The 24,700-nt window shown below is 34.1% G+C and overlaps 1 protein-coding gene across 3 annotated transcripts in view; it reads left to right on the forward strand.

Moving 5' to 3' along the window:
* The window catches only part of LOC127858270 (leucine-rich repeat-containing protein 46-like), a 23,431-nt gene extending 764 nt beyond the window's left edge, over nucleotides 1-22,667 (forward strand). Inside the window, exons 1-7 of one of the 3 annotated variants that reach the window (XM_052395262.1) lie at nucleotides 2,897-3,230; nucleotides 10,958-11,045; nucleotides 11,975-12,086; nucleotides 12,298-12,454; nucleotides 16,239-16,308; nucleotides 17,825-18,042; nucleotides 20,722-22,667. In XM_052395262.1, coding sequence (XP_052251222.1) covers nucleotides 3,224-3,230; nucleotides 10,958-11,045; nucleotides 11,975-12,086; nucleotides 12,298-12,454; nucleotides 16,239-16,308; nucleotides 17,825-18,042; nucleotides 20,722-20,888 — 819 coding nt within the window. In that variant the 5' untranslated portion in view covers nucleotides 2,897-3,223 and the 3' untranslated portion in view covers nucleotides 20,889-22,667. Of the gene's footprint in view, nucleotides 1-2,896; nucleotides 3,231-8,600; nucleotides 8,940-10,957; nucleotides 11,046-11,974; nucleotides 12,087-12,297; nucleotides 12,455-16,238; nucleotides 16,309-17,824; nucleotides 18,043-20,721 lie in introns of those variants that run through there. The other 2 variants (XM_052395263.1, XM_052395261.1) reach the window with 2 other exon arrangements.
* The last annotated feature ends 2,033 nt before the right edge of the window (nucleotides 22,668-24,700 follow it).

The following is a 24,700-nucleotide window of genomic DNA, read 5'->3' on the forward strand; positions in this document are numbered from 1 at the left end:
CTACACGTTAAAAAGATAAATGTACGTCGAAGTACAACAATTGTACGTCGACATGAATATAAAATACACTTCGAAGTATATATTTGTACGTCAAAGTACAATTTGTACTTTGACATACATGTTTGTACTTCTACGTACACATTTTCTGAACAGCCAATCAAAACACTAGTCTCTTGAGCCGCTTTTCCTTCAGATTTATTCATAATAAATGTTTAAAATCACTTTTTTAGTTGAGGACAAAATAAATAAAAATATCAGAATGGCAAAAAAAACACATAGAAGTTTCAAGTATTTAATGCATTGAAATAGATTATATACAAATTTGAAGAAGATTCAATTGTTACCTTTTTAAAATTAAAATTATTCAGCATATTGTGTGTATGAAATGATCTTGCGGGGCAGAGTATCACGACCGTCCAGCGCATTACTGTGTAGAAAATTCCCAACAGTAACCAGTTACCAAGCATTAATGGGATAAATAATGTATTATAAACTCCCCGTTGGTGGTATTTTGTGATAACCATAACTTGCATAAGTCAGAGGTTAATTCCGCCACGCCAGGTCAATAAATACGCACAATATCTATGAGTTAGCGGTCGATAGTCGCATAATTTGGTATAAATTATAATAATGTTTAATAAATACGCACAATATCTATGAGAAAGCGGTCGATAGTCGCATAATTCGGTATAAATAATAATAATAATAATGTTCAATATTAAAAATCTCTAAAAGCAACAGACGTAAGGTGTCTTCTGATTGGCTAACACTCAAGGGTCGGTGAAAATTGTTCGTCGAAGTACATTTCTCGTTCTACTTAGTAGGTCTTGTAGACTTTCGACGTCATGGTACGTCATATAGACACTAAGTACTGGTCCTACCCAGGAAACAGTTTGCTTCATCAAATGTCTCAATTCAACTTGACAGCTTGCTAAAGCAGTTGCATTTAGCATACAGTACACTGATTTAACATAATCAAAATCATGTGATGTGTCAAATCAATTTTGATTGACAAATTTGACAGGATTTTTTTTTAATCCAATAAGTTTTAGACTGTCAAATAACACACACTACGTATTGAAAGCCATACCTGGAGCTTTCGTCTGTATATCACTGACTTCATCAGAAGAATGATTTCTGCTGTTGGGAAACGTTAACACCACTAATTGTCTTCTTATTTATTATCAATGTATAATTATGTGTAACAGCATAACAACATACTTGATTCGCAATTAAAATATTTAATAAATACAGGTATCTTGCAGGTTTCTAATTTTCTTTCGCAAACTATTGTTGAATAGTTTAAATTTTGTCGCCACTAAAAAACTAGCCATTTTGTAGCAATTCTAAAATCACAGTCTAAACTGCATACACTTAACTCTATAGTTACAATTTGAATGCAAATATTAGAATGCATCATGTTATATCATCCATATTTTTTTATTTAAACATTCAAATAACACATAACACAGAACTTATATAAAAAGGTATGTGGTATTGTGTGGAGATACAAAACACTTCACATCATTTATTTGCACATAAAATAATAGTTACAAAATAAGTAAAACTAAAACACTGTCATCAACCTACATTTCAAGAATATTTACATATATGAAATTACAAAGTGGTGTTATTGTATTACCTTTTACAAAATTAACATTGCTGGTTTTGTACTAGCCATAAAACATTTATCATGGATTAACAAGTAACAACCAATTTATTAATTACACAATAGAACGGAAATCATATTAATTGCATTATGCATTTACTAAACAAGCTATTTGCTACTGTTTAGAATTACACTATCTTACTAAAAATGATCACAGGTACTTAGTGCTTTTACATACTTGTGGTAAGTTTTGTATTACTAGTTTGACAATTATCGGCAGACACTTGTCGATATACAGACAAAATTTGCATGGTACCTTTCATATTTTTTCAGCATAATTGCCTTCAAATTGTTAATTTAACAACCCTTTGACATTGTTTGCACATCTGATCTTATTATACAATAGCTGATTTTTGTTTATAGATAGACATATATAGACTTTTCAAAGTTTTATAAAAGTTCACACATGTTCCATCCAAGTAAACAAACAGAACCAAAAAAGATCACCACAGATAATAACTGTGTGTATAGCTTGGAAATTTGATAGTTCATGAATCCCTCCTTTGTTGATTTCTGTAAACCAAAACTGTCAGTTTTGCTGGATAGAATGGCTTGTATAATGCCCAGCTCTTGCCTTCGCATAACAGCTTCTAAAAACGGAAAACCAACAAATATCTTAAAATTTGATCAATAATGCAGACAATTTATAAATGTCTTGTTTTTTGTTGATTTCGAATCTGGAAGATTTTCTACGTAAGATTGTGGTACGAAAATCCAACAGTATCGGATTTTGTGGTTTTAGGCCTAAACTAATTATAGTGATATGTAACCTTTCGGGATATCGGTAAAGTGCGAGCAGACGAGGTGTAAATACGTTAAAGTAAAAGCTAAAAGACTAAAAAGTTAGATCGGAATATCTTAAAATTTTGTGAATAAATGTGTTCCTGGTGGATAACAACGACAACTTACCAGAATATTTCTCATGATCACACGTAAAACTTCTTTCTGAGACATTGTGTACACACCGGTCTTACTGACAATAACGAAGTGACGTCACCATCTATGTATAGAATGCTTTCTGAGAGCGAATGGAAAATGCGTCACATATTCTTACAAATAAACAGTAGGGTGTCGTTATTGAAATACCGCGAGAATACAATCGTGATACTTCGGCTATCTCGGATTCCTCCGTAAGATAGGCCTCGTGGCTAACGGTCGCCATATTGCCTTGTATTACTACTTTACTACCCAAAAGGTTGTCAGTCTATTGTTATGAGGCTGTATACGATGCGCGTTGAACTAGCGCCAAACTTTTTACCGAAACTTTGATATTAATAGCACTATTAACGTTCATTTGTGTTGCATTTTGACCTATTATCCAAGCGATTTACTTTTCCATTATTATTTAATCACCCTATCATCCAATTTTTAAGATGAAATTACGGTGTTTACAAAACCAACCAAACCGAAAGTGAAACTGGATGCATTACGTTTCGCGATGTAAACATTAAATATTTGTTCAGTTTGAGGAAGCGAATCGATAATAGACGTTGGAATATGTATGCAATACAGACTATCATTGCCGATTGTAATACTGGCTAAAAAATACCTTTTATGACAGGTCATGTATAGAACGTTAATCAAATAGTGACCATAAATCACTACAAATGTCTGGGTTGTTCATTAATATAATTAATGCACGTTTCTGATCTAATTGCCTGTATCTAGTTGTAATTACCATGATATTGATAAAATTAAAACGTTTTTTTCATAAATTAACATTACATGTTTTATTTTTATCATTTAGGGAATATAAAATTGTATCATTATCATCATTAAATATTCTGAAGATCTAAATTATCATGATTACTTTAAAGTAGAATTTTTAAATTTTACTCATTATTTTTAATGAATTTGCACATTTGCTTGATTCAAAATAAAATGTATTAATAAGGGTTTCAGTTGTTAGTTTTAACCCATTTTTAGTTCGATTAAATTTAAAGTACTAACTACGTACATGTATGTAAAATGCTCTTGAGTTCGTTTCCTGGGCCTAGAACCAGTACTTAGGTGTCTCTTGGAGATTTCTTAAGAATGCTCCCACACTGGGGATCACACCAGTGACCTCCAGAGCATTATACAATTGAGGATGCATCAAGATTAAAAATGGTACATGTATAAATTAATAAAGAATCAATAACAATCAGAAACTGTGCATTTTTTTCAGTATTGTGTGAAAGGATTTGAAGTAATTATGTTTTTTTTTAAATATGATTTATGTGAATTTGAATAAATATATAAAATTTAGTGATTTTCTCAGACAAAATTGTTTATTACATACTAAAGTATTCAGAATGTATTATTGTAATATTCATTCAAATTTTTTAGTACAAAAAGCACTTTTCCCTTGCATTTGTATTTATAGTACTTACATATTTTATAATTCTGACAGCATTTATAAACTGTGTTCATGCAAGCATGAAACTGGTTTCATTTTTTGAGTATTTAAACAAGAGGGCCGTGATGGCCCTGTATCGCTCCACTGCTGAAAAAGGTTGAAACAAATTTCTCTGCATGTGCAAATACTTAAATATAGGCCCTATTTAAGCACATGTACACTTTTGTGACCTTCTGGGCTGGGTCAAATTTAACCCCAGGGGCATAATTTGAGAAAACTTTGTAGAGGACTACTATATCTCACTACATACAAAATGTGGTAGCCCTGGGTCCTAGAGTTAAGGACAAGAATATTTTTTAAGTTTTCACAAAATAAGCAAGAGATAAGCGTATATAATGTTCAATTTTGTGACATGCGGTTCAGGATCAAATTTGACCCAAAAGGCATAATTTGAACAAACTTGGTAGAGGACTATAAGATGTTACCGCATACCAAATTTGGTAGCCATAGTCCAAATGGTTTTCGACAAGAAGATTTTAAAGATTTCACAAAATAGGCACTTTAAAAGCGTTTATTCAATTTTGTGACCCCCCCCCCCCCCGGGGCAGGGTCAAAGTTGACCCCAGAGGCATTATTTGAACAAATTTGGTAGAGGCTTATTAGATGTCACTACATACCAAATTTGGTAGCCCTAGGCCCAATGGTTATGGACAACAAGATTTTTAAAGTTTTCACAAAATAGGCCCCATATAAGTGTATGTTCAGTTTTGTGACCCCGGACAGGGTCAAATTTGACCCAAGGGGCATAATTTGAACAAACTTGGTAGAGAACTATAACATGTCACTACATACCAAATTTGGTAGCCCTATGCCTTATGGTTAAGGACAAGAAGAGTTTTAAAATGTTCACAAAATAGGCACTATATAAGCATATAATTGATTTTGTGGCCCCAGGGGCAGGGTCAAATTTGACCCCTGGGGCATAATTTGAACAAACTAAGTAGAGGACTATACAATGTCTCTACATACCAAATTGTGTAGCCCTAGGCCTAATGGTTATGGACAAGATTTTTTTTAAGTTATCACAAAATAGGTATTATATAAGCATATGTTCAATTTTGTGACCCCCGGGGCAGGGTAAAATTTGACCCTAGGGATTAATTTTGAACAAATTTGGTAGAGGACTATTAGATGTCACTATATACCAAATTTGATAGCCCTAGGCCGGATTGTTATGGACAAGAATTTTTTTGAAGTTTTCACAAAATAGGCCTTATATAAGCATATGTTCAATTTTGTGACCCTCGGGGCAGGGTCAAACTTGACCCCAGGGGCATAATTTGAACAAACTTGGTAGAGGATTATAAGATGCCACTACATACCAAATTTGGTAGCCCTAGGCACAATGGTTATGGACGAGAAGATTTGTAAAGTTTTCACAAAATATACCCTATATAAGCATATGTTCAATTTTGTGACCCCCGGGGCAGGGTCAAATTTGACCCCAGGGGTATAATTTGAACAAATTTGGTAGAGGACTATTAGATGTCTCTACAAACCAAATTTGATAGCCCTAGGCCAATGGTTATGGACAGAAGATTTTGAAAGTTTTCACAAAATAGGCCTTATTTAAGCAAATTTTCAATTTTGTGACCCCCAGGGCAGAGTCAAATTTGACCCCAGGGGCATAATTTGAACAAATTTGAAAGAGGTTCACCCCAGGAACATTCCTAAGAAATTTCATCAGAATTGGACCAGTAGTTTAGGAGAAGATGTTTAAAGGAAAAGTTTATGCATGGATGCACGATGGACACATGACCTTTGGCCAGTGGAGCTAAAAATCAAATTAAACATTTAGTTTTGATGTAAAATCAGTTTTTATATGCAAGAGTCTATTTCACTTATAAATTAAAACAGCATATTATTCTTTATTGAAAAGATTATTCAAAGCATGATGTCATATTTCAACTTTGCATAGTGTAGTTAATTGAACATTGTATTGAATTGTATGGGCAGCTATATTTTTTAATTTATGTATGTTGTATTATACAAAATGCATTATTTCTACCACAAGTAGACCATATAAGGCCTACTGCTACTAAATATGCACTGGTATGAATTTGACACTGTTTTTGATGCTCATACAAAACTTTAATTATTACAACACTTTAGTATATTAAATATTTTCAAGTTTTTGTTCAACATTTTTTGCAAAAGAAAAGAGTGTCTTAATGCATTTGAAAATATACTTAAAACAAACTAAAAATGCATTTTAACATACCTTTTTCCTGGTAAAGTGTATTTGGGATGATAAAAAATACACTTGACGAGTATTAATGCTGGAAAATGCAGAAAAAAATACATTTGTTTCTGTTAGAAGTGTGTCTTGTCTGCATTTTTAAGTGTATTAAATACATCAAATGCAGATAAATACAATGCCAATACTGTTACATGTATTGTAATTGACATAAAATGCACTTGTTCTTGTAATTAAATGCTTTAGTGAATTGAAATAACCTTTTATAACGTTTTAACAATTAATAATACCTTTTTATATAAATTTTCTTTTGAAATATGACACTTAATAGATTTTTGCACCACTAGTAAGAGATATAATTTGTGCTCATAATGCTTTATCATTACACTATATAATATCATTTGTTGTATGAAAATTGCCCGTAAAATTCATGTGAAAGCTCAAGAGATCAATAGCAGCGTGCTATACCCTGCTCCTTTTTAAATGACTTGATGGTATTTAGTCCCCAATTCTACATGGCTAAGGGAAAATTAATGTTCAGATTTGACAAATAAGTCTTAACTGGGATCCAATAGGCAGACTTTCATATTACTTGTATTTAATTTAAATCATGATCTGAATTGCTCTTTGGCAAATCTTTGTTGGTCACAGTAGTCAACTGAATTTTGTTCACTTTATAGTGATTATATTTTCTATATTTATCAGACAACATCTTTCTTCAAAAGTTTAACATGATTGCTTGGTTAATTTAGAAACAAGATCAATGCATCATAACATAAAATGAAAATATGTGTAATAGTAAAAATGGCAGCAAAAAAGCACTAGATTATCTGCCTTAAATCTGAGACGATATGTTGATGTATTGGAATTTCTCATAAATAATGTGTTCCATAGTTGTATAATTGTATAGTCGCATGCATGAGTGGTGTCAATGTCACAATACCAAGTAAAGCCTATAATTTACTAAATCAATTTGAAGTTTGATGTGTGTTTTTTTCAAGATCTGTTATATATAATAATATATACATGTATATATATATTGTTGAAAAGTTAACATGCAATAAGTTTACTGTAATTAAGTGACAAATAGTTTTACTGATTTGGTTGGATGCATATATGCAGATATATCATGGTTTGTGCAGAGGACAGTAGCAAAAACAAGAGCTGTCTCCGTAGGATGACATACGCCCCCGATAAACGCTTTAATAGAAGTTATGAGCATTTTTCAAAACCTAAACGCCGACCCTAAGTTCAAGGTCAAAGGGGTCAAAATTTGTGTGTGTATGGGAAGGCCTTGTCCATATACACATGCATACCAAATATGAATGTTACATCTGAAGCGACATAGAAGTTATGAGCATTTTTTCGAAACCTAAATGCAAAGTGTGACGGATAGACAGACGGACAGTGCGATCACTATATGCCCTCCTTTGGGGGCATAAAAATGTGTTTCACATTGTTTTGGTAAATTAGTAATGTAGTTAAGTGAGCAGAATCATCAATTATAAAGTTATTGATTATAAAGTGTTGCTGGCATATTTGATGCATTCATCTAGCTATAAGAAGGTCCCTGTTTTATCCCCACTGGCACCGAGTGAGGGTTCTCAAAATCTTTAAACAATATGAATAACTACATATAGGGTCAAGAGCCTTGTTGATATGGGGGCTAAACACCTGAAATCAAAGCGACCCAGGTTAAAGGCCGAGGCAAAATAAATAAACCAGAGGCCGCATGAGCCTGCTATACTCTGAACAAGTATTGTTTCTTCTCAGAAAACTGGCTTAAGTGTCTTACTAAGCTTTAGACTTTGAGTTTCAGTGCACTCAATCTTGAATAAATTGGTCAAATTAAATAATAATTTGTAAAAAATAAACATTCTGCACAAATTCAATTATGTACTTTACCTGTATGCATGAATCATTTCAGTCTTGATGGTTAGTGAACTATGTCAAAAGCACCATATCTATGAAACACTTGTATTTTGAATAGTGCAATGTTCCACAGAAATGATGCTGATGATAATTCTACACGATGATGAGTTATTAGATATATTTCTAAATTCCATTTCCACCAACAATTCGGTTATTCCACTACCAGTTCACATGCTTCATACACAGTTGAAAATAACACTATTTCACTCAACAACCGTGACACATGTACTAAATTTTTCAACTTTTCGCAATTAAACTTGTCTTCTACTGTTATTGTTGTTGTTGTTCTTTTGAAAGTAGTTCGAAAGATGGCGACCATTAACCCAGAGATTGATTTATGAAATAAATCGTCTGCTGATCCAGAGTGCGCGAGAATACTGGAAGAATAGAGATGCCAACTATAATGTTTAAAACAAATAATTTTTTAACAAGCGTTTGTGATTTGTCAGGATAATAATAACAATAAGATATCGAAAAGATCAAAGCAAATAAATTCGACAGAAATCTGAGATTCGGCAATATATTAAAGACCGGTTATGTTCACCTAAATTGTGTTTGGTAAAGACTGTCACTATATGTAGTGAACCAGTCTTCGGCTTATACCCACTGAAGAAGAGCATTCAGGGGAGATAATTGAGTAATGACTTAATTCTGGAACGGTTGCGAAGAAAAGCAAATAATGCGAGAATATTTAGTGCGATTCGCTACACAATTATGATGTCATTGATATAACTTTTCCTGAGGTATGTATTTACATGTGATTTAGCATATGTCAAAGTGTTTTTGATTTGTTCAAGGTCATAAATAGCATCGCGAAAATATATGTCGCGTGGCAAATTTTTTTGAGACGTATCCATATGTGGTATTCTTATGTAATTTTATGTCTAAATTCCCATATGTATGAACGGTCAACGCCCGCTTCGCGGGCTTTTGCCCGTATTAGTCCTGTAACTTCTAATTAAATGTCTAGCATGTCCTAAACATCAATTGAGTAACTGTAATCGAGAGTATACAGATTGTTTGAAACCCTATTTGTAGGGCTTTCTGAAGTTGTTTTTATGGTGTGAAAGCTGCTGATCAGTTCCCTTCAAAGCTGATTTGAGGTGATAAGTTCTTTAAACTTATTTTAAGTGTCGCACTTTTGTGTTCTTTTTTTCTATGTCAGTTTTTTACCCTCTCTCCTTTTATGGCAGTTTTTAGACACTGGGTCAAGGGTCAAGATCAGCAGCTTTAACACAGCTCTTAAATAAGCTAATTTATTACCCCTTTTAAGGATTTTTAGAATATTTCTTTTATGTATTGCTTCTTACTGTGATTCTACAACGTGCTTTTATAAATTAACATATAATTTGCATGTCCATGTAATTTCTTAACTTTGTGTTCATATGCTTATTTGTTATATTGTTATGTTTGTAATCTGTCGGTCAAAAGCTATTCATAGCTTATGTTATAATCTTTGTATACTATACCGACAATAAATAAATATTGATTTGATTTGATTTGAAGTAATCAATTTAATAACCCTTGGAGTTCTCCATTTTCAAATATAAGCAAGCAAAATACAAAAAACTTATGCTCCTCGGCCTCAAGACAACAAGTAAAAAAACATTGATACACATTTGAATGCACTTATATACATTCTTGTTGATCTGAAATTTAAAATATCAATCTTGCTGGATTAAAATTATTAACATGTATACATGTTTAAATAGTTTTTATATTGAGTACAATACCATAATTATTTTCATTTTTTCACTTTGTTTTCTAATCTGAATTAAATACTTCTGCAAAAAATGATTGTTATCATTGGGAAAATGTCTTGAAAAAAGTGCATTCATTAACAAGGAATCGTAGTGGATTGAGGAATGACGGTTGTTTGTCTAACATGTATAACATGGTCTTGTCTCAGTAGGCAAACTTTGAAAATGAGTTAGGGGATCTGTATTAGTTCTGCAAATTTAAATTATGATTTTTTTTCATGGAACGTATTTCATAAACTATCCGATATTTGCTGAGTGTCAATCTGATGACATTGCATAAGAGGTAATGTTCAGATGATCAAATTGTTGTCTTCAATAGTCTTTGGTTTTTCTATTTTGTTCTCTGGGTATGAATAAAATCCAAACACTATTACATACAAATGTATTGGATTGAAAAAACTAAAATTGTGATTTAACATAAAGAGTTAGGTGACTGCTTATGTAATGTTGGCAGATTTGAATAGCAATAAATAATTGAGTGAACAAAAGGATTTGATTCCAATAAGATTTGCTTATTCGCTGTTTAGTAATATTTAGCTGTCAATATTTTTCAGTATTATAACACATATTTGAAAACAATTATGTTTTTACATTGGTCTGATATGAGAGTGTCCTTATTGATCAGAAACAGCCCATAGCACATCAGACCTATGTGTGCATTTTTCCTTGAAATGAACAAAAGTAGTTATTACTTAGCCATTCAGCTACTTTTTTTATGGGAAACTGGGTATTGATATTGGATCATCAATCTTGCTACTAAAATACAAGATCATTGAATGTTTACCTAAATATCACATTACAGTTTGACTTGTATATTGTGCACACCAAGTACTGGTAATGAGTATATAAAATACAGTATTGGCAATGAATTAAAAAAAAAAATTGTGTTTTACTTAAATCTCTGGGACATGATAATAATATGATGATTTGTGTGTGTGTGTGTTTTGTTTACTAAAATAAAATACCGCTTGACATGAATTTTCGTGTTTTTTTATTTACAGAAGAGCAGAAGCCTGTCCGTCTTTCACTGCATATGATATGTAAGAGGCATCTTCCACCAGATGGACAGAAATGGGACCAGAAGAAAATGTAAACTTAAAATAAGCCTCATTCTGGGAAAATGGGGGCAGTCCACACAGGCTTATCAGGAACAACCCTTTTTGCTTTTATGAAATTTGTCATTTCAAGAAAGTTTCTTCTTTAGTAAAATCCAGTCTGGGCAAAAGAGTTGGTCCTATTTAGCCTGTGCTCACTGCATTGGCTTATGTGGGACAATTTGCACATGCAGTAAGACCAGTTTACACAAAGCCGAGCTCAAATGAATGAATATCATTTATCAAATGCCATACCCTGTTTCCCATGTAATATAACCATTACATATATTTTTATCTTACACATGTGCAATATACTTTTTAAGTGTTTTGATTGTCTTAGTTTTTGTTAATTGACCAATTGCATTTTGTTAATTTGCTGAAATGACGTTGCAACGTCAAATGACATCACCAAATGTAAACAAGATTCGGGATTTATCATTATGTTTGTGTAAATATTTATTTAATTTGCTCATTTAAAAGCATGTGATAAAAAAGATCTGACACTCGTCATATCATACCATATTTTATTAAACTCGTCCAGGAAATTCGTTAGTAAGCTCGCCAAAGGCTCGCTTACTAACAAAATTCTTGAACTCGTTTAATAAAATATGGTATGATATGACAACTCGTGCCAGATCCTAGATATATGCTATGGTTTTTGGTCCTTGCATTTAATCTGACAGAATTATCAAAAAAGAGCATTATTTGTAGAATATTGTACATTAAGCAAGGAATTGTTGGCATTTAACCTTTAATTGGATAAAGTACAATTATTTATTAATAATCAAAGATATTTCAACCTAATTAAGATGCTTGTATTTCAAACAACAAATTTACAGACATAAACTATCAAAAATAATTTAAACCCCGAGCATGCATGTATTTCAAATGGAAAACTAAAATATTTTAATAAATGTTTTCTAGTATCGATGCCCTGAATCAGATCACACATGTGCGTCTAGACAGAGAGAGGATAGGGCAGATAGACAGCCTGGAGCTGCTGGGGGACCGCTGTACCAACCTCTACCTTCAGTCGGTTAGTGGTGCCATTGTAAATTTGTTGTAATGAGTACATTGAGAACAAATCAACAAAATCAGATTTTTCATCAAAAGGACATGCATCAAACAGATTTTGATTTTAATAAGAGGGTATTTTGAAAACTACATAACAAAAAACATTTCTTTCAATGAAGTAGTAACCAATACATATTTTCTTGACACTAATCATGTAATATTTCTCTTTTCAGAATCTAATAGAAACAATTGAAAATCTTGAGTGCTTGAAAAACCTCACGTTTATAATACTTGCAAATAACAGAATTAGAAAGATTGAGAATTTGAAATTCCTGAAGAAGCTGCTATTCCTTGACCTGTCAGAAAACCAGATATCTGCGGTGGATAAGGGTAACTATGCTTTGCTATGAAGTCTTATACTGCTCACTTTGTGTTTCCTTTTTTTGCTTCATACTTGACACATGGCTTCTTCTATATTTTGCAGCTGATCATGAGTTGAGGGGGGTCTACTCTTTCTGTCTGTTGGCTGATTGATTGGGTTATTGGTTGGTTTGTTAATCTGCACATGTGTCAAGAACTAGTCATTCAGTTTTCTGTGTTTCAAAATGAATTATTTTAAATCTATTTTCTGTAGCATGTAGAAGTGAACGATGTTCTTTTTGTGTACGTCACTCTATCTCAGGGGTTCCACTGGCCCAAAAAAAGTTGTCGCCACTTTTTCGTGGCGCGAAACTGTCAGTTATTCCGACCTTATTAATTATGACAATCGTCTAAGAAACCTTACAACATCAATGTCATTGACTATATTATTACTTTTAAAAGTATGTAAATACATAAATAATAATAAGTAACTTCTTAAGTCTTAATAAGCTTTATTTATACATAAAAACATTGGTTTGCAAATGATAAATAATCACATATAACCAAACTTATCTAATCATGTTAACATCAATGGAACAGTATGCTGCATACATTTTTTATAAAAAATTATTTAACAAGGGCCGTTTGTAAAACATGCATGCCCCCCATATGGGCTGTCCGTTGTACTGGCAGCCATTGTGTGAATACGACTTTTATCACTGTGACCTTGACCTTTGACCTAGTGACCTGAAAATCAATAGGGGTCATCTGCAAGTCACGATCAATGTACCTATAAAGTGTCATGATCATAGGCAAAAGCGTTCTTGAGTTATCATCCGAAAATCATTTTACTATTTCGGGTCACCGTGACCTTGACCTTTGACCTTGTGACCTCAAAATCAAAAGGAGTCATCTGCGAGTCATGATCAATCTACCCATGAAGTTTCATGATCCTAGGCGTATGCGTTCTTGAGTTATCATCCGGAAACCATTTTACTATTTCGGGTCACTGTGACCTTGACCTTTGACCTAGTGACCTCAAAATCAATAGGGGTCATCTGCGAGTCATGATCAATCTACCCATGAAGTTTCATGATCCTAGGCGTATGCATTCTTGAGTTATCATCAGGAAGCCATTTTACTATTTCGGGTCAACGTGACCTTGACCTTTGACCTAGTGACCTCAAAATCAATAGGGGTCATCTGCAAGTCATGATCAATGTACCTATGAAGTTTCATGAGCCCAAGCGTTCTTGAGTTATCGTCTGACAACCACCTGGTGGACGGACCGACCGACCGACCTACCGACATGAGCAAAGCAATACCCCCTCTTCTTCGAAGGGGGGCATAAACATACAATCACACAAATGTACATCATCTGGAGGGGAAAAAAATTCAAACATCAGTAAATAAAGCCTCTCAATTTAATTGTTAAACAGTTACATTTCAGAAAATAAAACATCTAAATTTAATTGTTTAACAGTTACATTAATTTTGGTCATTTGGCTAATATGATGCACATTAACTGAAAGAGAAAAAAATGATACACATCTGAACGACAAACATCTCAATTTAAATTAACACCGCCTTTTATATCGTTATATCGCCATTGATCTTTGTGCCAGTTTGTCCTAAGTGTTACATAATAAAAGAACCGTTAATCCGATAATAACCCCAATAAAACTTGACAATAGCAGTAAAAACACCGACTGTCACACTTTCACGCTTCCGTGATTTCAGTGCACTCTACACTGTAGGTCGCTTACATCGTCGTAAATCAACATTTACAACTGACAAACGCTGGCCGCTTATGCTTGGTCGCGTACTTTTCCACTCGCAGTACATTTTCGGATAGGATTTTACCGATTTTTTTTAATTCGCCACTTTAAAAAAAATTGGAGCCACTTAAAAAAAATTAGCGCCATTTGGCGCCAATGGCGATCGACAGCGGAACCCCTGTATCTGTTGCTGAGTTATGTGTCCTTGAACTAAGACAATTGTGTAAATACTTATATTACTAATTATTTGTACTTTTTTCATTAACTTTTTTCTCAATGTTTTGCTTATCAATGCTACAACAATATATTGTTTTATACTATTTTAAAGTTCAAAACGTGTTTTTTGTGTATGTCAGGCTATATGTTCCAGAGTTTTGAGCTCTTAAATTTACACAACCTTTGGATCCTTACATTATTGTACATGTTATCTTTTTTACATGAATTCATCTTTCAGTTTGCCATGTATCAGCATGAAGGTGTATGAGCCATGTTCTGTGAAAAGGGGGTTTAATGCATGTGCGTAACAGGTCCGCAGTCCGCATAGGCTAATCAAGTGTGCGTAACAGGTCCGCAGTCCGCATAGGCTAATCAAGTGTGCGTAACAGGTCCGCAGTCCGCATAGGCTAATCAAGTGTGCGTAACAGGTCCGCAGTCCGCAGTCCGCATAGGCTAATCAAGTGTGCGTAACAGGTCCGCAGTCCGCAGTCCGCATAGGCTAATCAAGTGTGCGTAACAGGTCCGCATAGGCTAATCAAGTGTGCGTAACAGGTCCGCAGTCCGCATAGGCTAATCAAGTGTGCGTAACAGGTCCGCAGTCCGCATAGGCTAATCAAGTGTGCGTAACAGGTCCGCAGTCCGCATAGGCTAATCAAGTGTGCGTAACAGGTCCGCAGTCCGCAGTCCGCATAGGCTAATCAAGGACGAATCTTTCCGCCTGCACTAGAGTTTTGCTAAGAAGAGACTTTCTTTTAACAGAAAATATCATAACAGCGGAAAGTGTCGTCCCAGATTAGCCTGTGCGGACTGTGGACCTGTTACGCAAATGCATTAAACCCCCTTTTTACAGAACTCAGTCCTTATAGATGTGTTGTTTATACTATGTAGGTGTGGGTGACATGATGTTTGTGTATATTCCATTTGTTGCAGAAGTTTTTGCCCTTCAATTTAGGCAACTTTAGATACTTACATCATTGTATATAATTGTGTATTTTGTGTTGCAAACTATTCTCTCAGTACTCTGCACCTCAACATTAATCTTTATAGATAGTAGTTTATTCTACATGGAAGTGCAATACAGAATTGGCGTGTGTGTCACACAATTGATGCGTGCCCTTGAACTAAGGCAATTAATTAAAAAAATCAATGTGAAACGTTTTGTGAAGGAAAAAGAAACACAAGTTTTATAAAAAAAATCACAACTTAAGTTTTGCAGTTACACTGCATGAAGTTAGTCATGATTGGGGGTATTTGTCATCTTTAATGATTGTCTTAGTTGTTTGTGGTTAAGTGTCATCCAGAAATATTGGAGCAATTTACTGGAAAAACTTGACTTAATGCATTTGCGTAAATTGTTGTCCTAGATAAGCCTGTGCGGTCCTCACTTTTACGCCACTAAGCCTGTGCGGTCCTCACTTTTACGCCACTAAGCCTGTGCGGTCCTCACTTTTACGCCACTTTTCATTTAAAAGAAGCCTTTTCTTAACAAAAATCTAGTTAAGGCGCAGAGTATCCTCCCTTATAAGGATAATCTGGCACAAAACTTTATGCACATGTATTAACCCTTTGCATGCTGGGAAATTTGTCTTCTGCTAAAATGTCGTCTGCTGAATTTCTAAAATTAGCATTTTCTTCGATTTTTTTCAAAGAATACTATCAGAATAGCAAACAGTTTGGATCCTGATGAGACGCCACGTTCTGTGGCGTCTCATCTGGATCCAAACTGTTTGCAAAGGCCTTCAACATTCGGTTCCCGCACTGAAAGGATTAAGCGGGGTTTCCTTAGAGACAGGCTCATATTATTTATGTTTTCATTGAAGGTGACGTCCCTGCCAGTGTTATCATTCTGAACCTGACAGGCAATCCCTGCACAAATTACCCTCACTACAGGTACGGAATAGGTCATGTTTCTGAGCATGGACTTGTAGATTATAGGAGCCTCATTCGTGGAAAACTGGGCTAAATACATTGTCTCAAAGTATCATCCCAGACAAGCCTGCACCGTCAGCACAGGCTAATCATGGACAACACTTTCCACTTTTATGGTAAAGCAAGAGTCTTCCTGTTAAAGTGAAAAGTGTCATCTCAGATAAGCCTGTGCAGACTGCACTGACTAATCTGAGATTATACTTTACACACATGATTTAAGCCTAATTTTCCCAAAATAAGACTTATTTTATACCAGCAATGTTCCATGTTTCAGTTTTTTCTATATGTGCCTTCCTTTGGGAAAACAGAATTTAGGTATTGTGCGCACAGGCTTATCTGCAACCAAACATTCTGCCTAGACTTGATTTTCCTACACAATATACTTCTTTCAAACGAAAAATTCCATAAATGCAGAAAAGTCTGCTGATAACCCTGGGCAGACAAGACGGGCTAATCTTTGAGTATTCTTTATGCAGTTGCATTAAGCCCTGTCTTCCCAGATGAACATATGATCGATTGTGCAAAGTAATTGTTTCAGAATCAGATTTGTAGTGATAGTAATAGTTTTTTCATCTCACCTGAGTGCAATGTGCTTTGAGAGCAAACTATACTCATGGTGAGCTCTCATAATTTTCTTTATCAACTTTTGACTTGAAAAGACACTAGATTGAAATGAAACTTGGTCAGAATTTGTTTCACTATTATAGCTCAGCTGAGTATCAAACTGGGCCATGTAGGGACAAAAAAGATATATTGGTCATTTTTAATAAAAGGCTTGTTTACAATCTAGAGTTAACATTTATTGCCAATTCTCCATTACACTTGGTTAGAAAATCTACTCCAATAATACCTCAGCCAAGCATGTTTACATACAAAAGGAATGTTAAAACCCTAAAAGGTTACATGTAAATGTAGAGCAAAATTTTCATAAAACATGCTCAGTTGGAAAATTGTTACACTCCATTTAAAATTGCCAGCCGTTACACCTTTTACTCAATTTAGTGACACATGGCCTTAATTGCTTGTATATTTTATCACACGCCACAAATCGATATGCAGTTAGATGTAGATGGGCAATGAGTATAAGGAACATCTCTACTAGATTGCATTATGATTGAGATATTATAGCATGGCCTAAATTTGTGAAAGAATTGTAATTTTGACTACAGAATTATGTCCAGCTTGATAACATAACACTCTAAATTATGTTATTTGCAATAAAGAGTTAAGGAAAACTCAAGTGAGCCGCATTCTGGTAAAATGGGGCTTAATGCTTGTGCATATAGGTGTCTTGTTCTGTGAAAACTGGTCATAATGCATGTGCGTAAAGTGTCGTCCCTGATTAGCCTGTGCAGACTGCACAGGCTAATCTGGGACGGCACTTTACGCACAAGCATTAAGCACAGTTTTCTCAGAACAAGGCATATAGTGTCATCCCAGATTAGAATGTGCAGTCCACCAAAAGTCTCTAATTCAGATTAACGACGATAGCCGACTTCCCAAATCTGCGTCAGCTGGATCTGTGTGAGCTCTCTAATGTAGACAAGAGGGAGGCTGGTCTGAATGTGCCCAGTGATGAAGAAGACGAGGATGACCTAGACGACGATGATGAGGAGGAGGAGGTGGAGGTGGTGGTGGAAGGAGGTGTAACAAACAATGTAGCACTGTCACCTGGCGATGGTCTTGACAATACAGGTAAAGCTCTATACTGTTATATCTACTGGCCAATTTAAAGTCTGATTGGCCTGTGTTCTTCATTATCAATCTTTTGTTCCGTTTTGGCATTAAAAAAACGGCTGCGCATTACACATGATTGGGCCTTATACATGGAAAAGTAGGGTATCTCCGTTCTAGTCGCATGACATCACTTTTGGTTAATAGTCAAACATCTTGGCTATGCCTCGAGAAAAATGCTGTTATTAAAATAAAGTATCATTTTATATCATACAATAATTCAGGAATTAAGAAACTGATCATAAACAGAAAACTTAAACTGATATTTTTGTATTAACTTTAATTTAACATTAAAACTTTATTAAGAATTAACATTAATAAAAACAAAAAGTCAGTACAGGTTACATGCTTCAGGTGCTGTTTAAGATAGATCCCTCACTGAAACAGTGATTCAAATAGTCACTATGGACCATACATTAACTGTTTGTTAGACTGGCCTGTTTTAACTGCCACCTTAAGATCTTATTCGACTGAAATTTGCTGATCAGCTTTTATACTGCATGCATCTTCATTATAGATCAGAGTATAGAAAAATAAGCATAATAAATAAGCGCTTTAAACAGGCTTGTAGTTTTATTTCAACTTTTGTAAAATCAGTGAAAGGTTACCTAAAACAAATACATGTTGTACTGTAATATAGTGTTCAATAGGTGAAACATGTGTGGGGACTATTTACATTGGGTTAAGATAATGAAAAAAATTGGAGCTTTTTCACTTTAAAGTAACTGCTGCTATTGCACTTAAAATGAACTACTGCTATTGCACTTTATAGTAACTACTGCTTTTCATTTTAAAGTTACTACTGCTATTGCACTTTATAGTTACTACTGCTTTTCATTTTAAAGTTACTACTGCTATTGCACTTTATAGTAACTACTGCTTTTCATTTTAAAGTTACTACTGCTATTGCACGTTATAGTAACTACTGCTTTTCATTTTAAAGTTACTACTGCTATTGCACTTTATAGTAACTACTGCTTTTCATTTTAAAGTTACTACTGCTATTGCACTTTATAGTTACTACTGCTTTTCATTTTAAAGTTACTACTGCTATTGCACTTTATAGTAACTACTGCTTTTCATTTTAAAGTTACTGCTGCTATTGCACTTTATAGTAACTACTGCTTTTCATTTTAAAGTTACTGCTGCTATTGCACTTAAAAGTAACTGCTGCTATTGCACTTAAAAGTAACTGCTGCTATTGCACTTTATAGTAACTACTGCTTTTCATTTTAAAGTTACTGCTGCTATTGCACTTAAAAGTAACTACTGCTATTGCACTTAAAAGTAACTGCTGCTATTGCACTTAAAAGTAACTGCTGCTATTGCACTTAAAAGTAACTGCTGCTATTGCACTTTATAGTAACTACTGCTTTTCATTTTAAAGTTACTGCTGCTATTGCACTTAAAAGTAACTACTGCTATTGCACTTAAAAGTAACTGCTGCTATTGCACTTAAGAGTAACTGCTGCTATTGCACTTAAAAGTAACTACTGCTATTGCACTTTATAGTAACTACTGCTTTTCATTTTAAAGTTACTACTGCTATTGCACTTTATAGTTACTACTGCTTTTCATTTTAAAGTTACTACTGCTATTGCACTTTATAGTAACTACTGCTTTTCATTTTAAAGTTACTGCTGCTATTGCACTTTATAGTAACTACTGCTTTTCATTTTAAAGTTACTGCTGCTATTGCACTTAAAAGTAACTGCTGCTATTGCACTTAAAAGTAACTGCTGCTATTGCACTTTATAGTAACTACTGCTTTTCATTTTAAAGTTACTGCTGCTATTGCACTTAAAAGTAACTACTGCTTTTCATTTTAAAGTTACTGCTGCTATTGCACTTAAAAGTAACTGCTGCTATTGCACTTAAAAGTAACTGCTGCTATTGCACTTTATAGTAACTACTGCTTTTCATTTTAAAGTTACTGCTGCTATTGCACTTAAAAGTAACTACTGCTATTGCACTTAAAAGTAACTGCTGCTATTGCACTTAAAAGTAACTGCTGCTATTGCACTTAAAAGTAACTGCTGCTATTGCACTTTATAGTAACTACTGCTTTTCATTTTAAAGTTACTGCTGCTATTGCACTTAAAAGTAACTACTGCTATTGCACTTAAAAGTAACTGCTGCTATTGCACTTAAGAGTAACTGCTGCTATTGCACTTAAAAGTTACTACTGCTATTGCACTTAAAAGTATCTTCTGCAATTGCACTTTAAAAAAAACTTCTGCGTCTGCACTTAAACGAAACTTACGCTATTGAACTTCTAATACACTTTTAAGTTAATTCTGCTTATCACTTAAAAGTAACTTGTACTATTGCACTAACAAGTAGCAACTGCTATTGCACTTATACCCTTTACCACTAAGATACAAACTTTGACTAATTTGAAGCTCCTTAGAAAATCAAATTACATTAAATATATTAATGAAATTAAATACCTTTCTTAATACAGGATTTAAAGGCTTTATTTTAAAACCTAAGATACTGATCAGCAACAAAAATCATAAAACCTGAAAAGCCTGCAAGTTTCTCGCAGGCTTTCCTGTTTTGCATGCTGGTTGTGTATAGCCATTTTAACTTCGGTTGTGAGTACAGGGTTAATTTAACTCCTTATCCTACACTCTTCAGAAACCCTCCAGGGGCTCACTGCAGGAATTCTGTTGAGGTCCGCGGAGAGGACAGAAGTAGGGATGCAGGAGCACAGGAAGCGCACCTCGGAGCTGGATGACCTTCGAGTGACCTTGACCTTGCCTCCTAGCTCCAGGCTCTCTTCTCGGTCTGCCATTCCTCACTGATATGGAAGTGTTTGTTGCTGAGCCTGTTATCTTCCTATGACAGTATTTGAAATAAGCGGTTTGAAAAAACAAGTTTGGTTTATTATTAGCGCCTCGTTCTGGGAAAACATGCAGTAATGTATGTGCTGAAAGTGGTCCCGGATAAACCTGTGCAGTTTGCACAGGCAAACCTGGGATGTTACTTTCTGCCTTAACTTGATTTTCTCTAGACGAAACTTCCTTTTGATTAAAAATACCATAAATGCTCATATGGAAGTGTTTGTTGCTAAGCTTGTTATCTTCCTATGAAAATCATTAAAAGAAGCGGTTTTGTCAAACAAGTCTGGTTTAAGTGTAACAAGCCCATCTAACCCTTTCCCACTTAGATACATATTTTGACGCATTTGTAGTCCCTTAGAAAGTTACATTTAATTAAATACCTTTCTTATTAGCTTCAAGTTTTGCAGGCTTCATTTCCAACTCTTAGATACTGATGAGCAGCAAATAGCATAAAACCTGAACAGACTGCGAGTTACTCATAGGCTGTTGTGGTTTTATTCTGGTTGCAAAAGCCATTTTCACTGTGATTCTTATGGGGTGAAAGTTCTATATGAAACCTATAATCTGAACAAGCCCAGTTCAAAATTTACCATGGTATGGTTAACTGTCTTGAGCTCATTTTGATCACTGCTTTGATGGAGCTCATACAGATATAGTGATGACCAATTTGCTATTAATTAAGGCTTAATTTACATTAATCATAATTTATAAAAAATTAAACATACTTATTCTTAAAATGAACTGACTCTTCTTTACATGTAAAAAGAGATTTGGAATAGAACAAAATATAGATTTTCTGCATGAATAAGCTGTACCTCTATGTTTATGTTGTTTGCACAACTATTTGAACAAAAATTGCCAGTATATTGTACACCCTCCCCTTAAGTTTTATATTGATATTGAAACAGCTGTTGTGTTAATATAATGATATTTAGACAAATTGTTGATCCTATGTTCACAATTAAAATTGATGCTCTTGTTGTGATTGTAAACATTATAATGGTATTGAAACAAATATGTTGAGTGAATGTTTTAATGTTCTTGATTCTCTATGCTGAATTTAAATAAAAAAATTATTGCACATCTTTTTCTTTATTTGATGTAATTAACCCATGCTTAATCCTAAGCCCTGATTGCAAAAAAAGGTAACCATGTTTATGGTTCTTCATTTCACTGCTTAAGTATACATTTTTTTTTTAAAGCTTCCTTAAATGTTCTTACCAATGTCCCCCGATTGAAAAATGTATTATCTTTCTTTAATAGTTTAAACGGTGCTTACAGTATTGCATGATATTAAAAATAAAACCGGTAATTGATTAAGAACATGCCTCGTAGATATATACTGAATAGATGATTAAATGTTGGTGCTTCAGTGGAAACAGCACAATAAAGTATGAAGTTAACCATCAAACACATTTAACAAAAGATGTCACCCTGCCCTTTATTTAGGCCATCTTTCATTTTTAGTCTGGCTAAATCCCAACTTTACGGTCAAGTGATACACAATACACTTCAGGGTTCGACATTAACTTTTTTTACAGCCAGACCATCGGACCAGCTCCTCTTAAAATGTACTAGCCCGAATCTGATGTCTACTAGACCATAAATGGCATAGCAAATAAACACAATTGTGTCGTGTAAATGTTTAATCAGGTTTTATCAGTAAATAATTAGTGAACACAAGAAAGTTATTTTGATGCACAGAGTAAAAAATAAAATAAAACTATTTAATAACATAAATTGTTTGTTATAATTTCACTGTTTATCACCAGTTAAACAAATGATGTCTGTACAGCAGGTGACATTTATTCAACGTCATCAAATTCTGGCCACCTTGACCGCTGTGCTCCATGCTACCACAGCTCCAAGACCCTTTTTCCATCATAATCTGTGTCAGTTTTACCGTCGGATTCTTCTTTATTAACTCATTTGTCGGACGAAAATCCAATCTTGAACAAAGCCATTCTTTAAATAACACTTCTCGTCTGCTACGCCAAAATGTTTACATTGATGATACCGATTTTCGATAGAAGTCGTAAAAACATGATGTAAAGTTCTAAGACACTGCAGAAATTCGTTAATATTCATGACAACTTGACCAATGGAAACAAGCAATTTCTGCAGGAAGCTCTCCTTCGCGTCTAAAAATAGCAATGAATCACGTGAATGCTCCGCGTTTATTTATATACGCTAGTTTTGTTCTGATGTAAATAACGGATACGAGAGTTATTTTACACATTAAGAGAAAAAGGTTTTCGGTTAGTTATAGTTATATGAATCAGTATAGATTTTTTTTATGTACGACCAGTTGGACAAGCTAGCCCACAGTTTTACTAGCCCGACCACCGATCTTACTAGACAATGTCTGTCGGACGTGCCTTAGTGTCGAACCCTGCACTTAACAATTTATTGCCTTTAGTAAAATTGAACAGAATTATAGGAAAACTGGGCTTATTACAAGAACCTAAAATGTCATCACTGATCAGTAGGGATGGCAAAATTATTCGAATATTCGATTGTATGGTCAGTATTCGAATAACAGAATTGATATTCGCATTTTATTTTTATTTTTTATTAAAGTCTCTTCCAATATAATACAATTTCACAATGTTCAATGTAAATTAAAATCATAATCAAACGTAATTCACATAATATTTAATGACCTGCAAGCCGCTTACTAATTCAAAATTGGCACCCGAAATCAATTGGGATTAACATGTTTGAAGTGAAGTTCTTCGAGTCAAACTGATAATGCGGCCCATATCAGCGTTGATTGCGCAATGCAATATACACACTCTCAGAAAGGCCCCGAACTCTTGTTTGTCAATGGGGTGCCAATTAACGGCTTCAATTGACTGGCAAATAATAATTAAGTTTCTGTGATCACAGTATGAACAGCCATTCAAATGTGTGAATTACTCAAATTGCGCAATGCAATATACACACTAAGAAAGGGCCTGAAATGTTGTTTGTCAATTAGGTGCCAAGGACACAATTTTGTATCTGACTGACTTTGCATGCCCTATTGATACGTTTCTTTTTATTAATGTACATGATATTGTTATTTAAATTTCAAATAAAAATAAATTCTATGACATGATGTTTTTCCTTATATTTGTTCTTGAATATTTTGTGTTCTTTTCATGCCTTATTGATATGTTTCTTTATATTAACGTAATACTATCGTTACTTTAAAATTTCAAATAAACATAAAATTCTATGACATGACGTTTTTCCTTCTATTTGTGCCCGATTACAGTATCGGTTATAGTATATGCTGACAGGGATACAATTATCCGATAGCAACATTAATAAACAGCCTCGTGCTCAGCAAACGGATATAACTTACACAACAATGGAAGTTAACACAGAACAAGTTTCACTCTTTTCTGACATATTTCGCCTAAATAGGTTTTTTCAAAGTTTGTTTTTACAATTAAGCTGCATTTTCTTTCTATTTATTAAAACAACAATTGTATATTCAATTGTATTTCTGTGTCAATTTATATTTAATATCCCTACTGGATACGAAACTTAATAAAAGAAGTTAAACCAATCCAGACGTTTTATGCGAATATTCAATTGAATGGATTTGCGAATATTCAAATACCGATAAAGGTATTCGATGCCATCCCTACTGATTAGCTAGTGTGGTCCGCACAGGCTAACCATGGACGAATCTTTCCTGTCTCCCAGTTTTTTTCAGAAGAGTCTCAAACAGTTAAACATAAACTTGAGATGCTAGGTTTATCATAATAACACGAATAGATAGA

Source organism: Dreissena polymorpha, chromosome 14 (assembly GCF_020536995.1).
Source record: "Dreissena polymorpha isolate Duluth1 chromosome 14, UMN_Dpol_1.0, whole genome shotgun sequence".
Classification (NCBI taxonomy): domain Eukaryota; kingdom Metazoa; phylum Mollusca; class Bivalvia; order Myida; family Dreissenidae; genus Dreissena; species Dreissena polymorpha.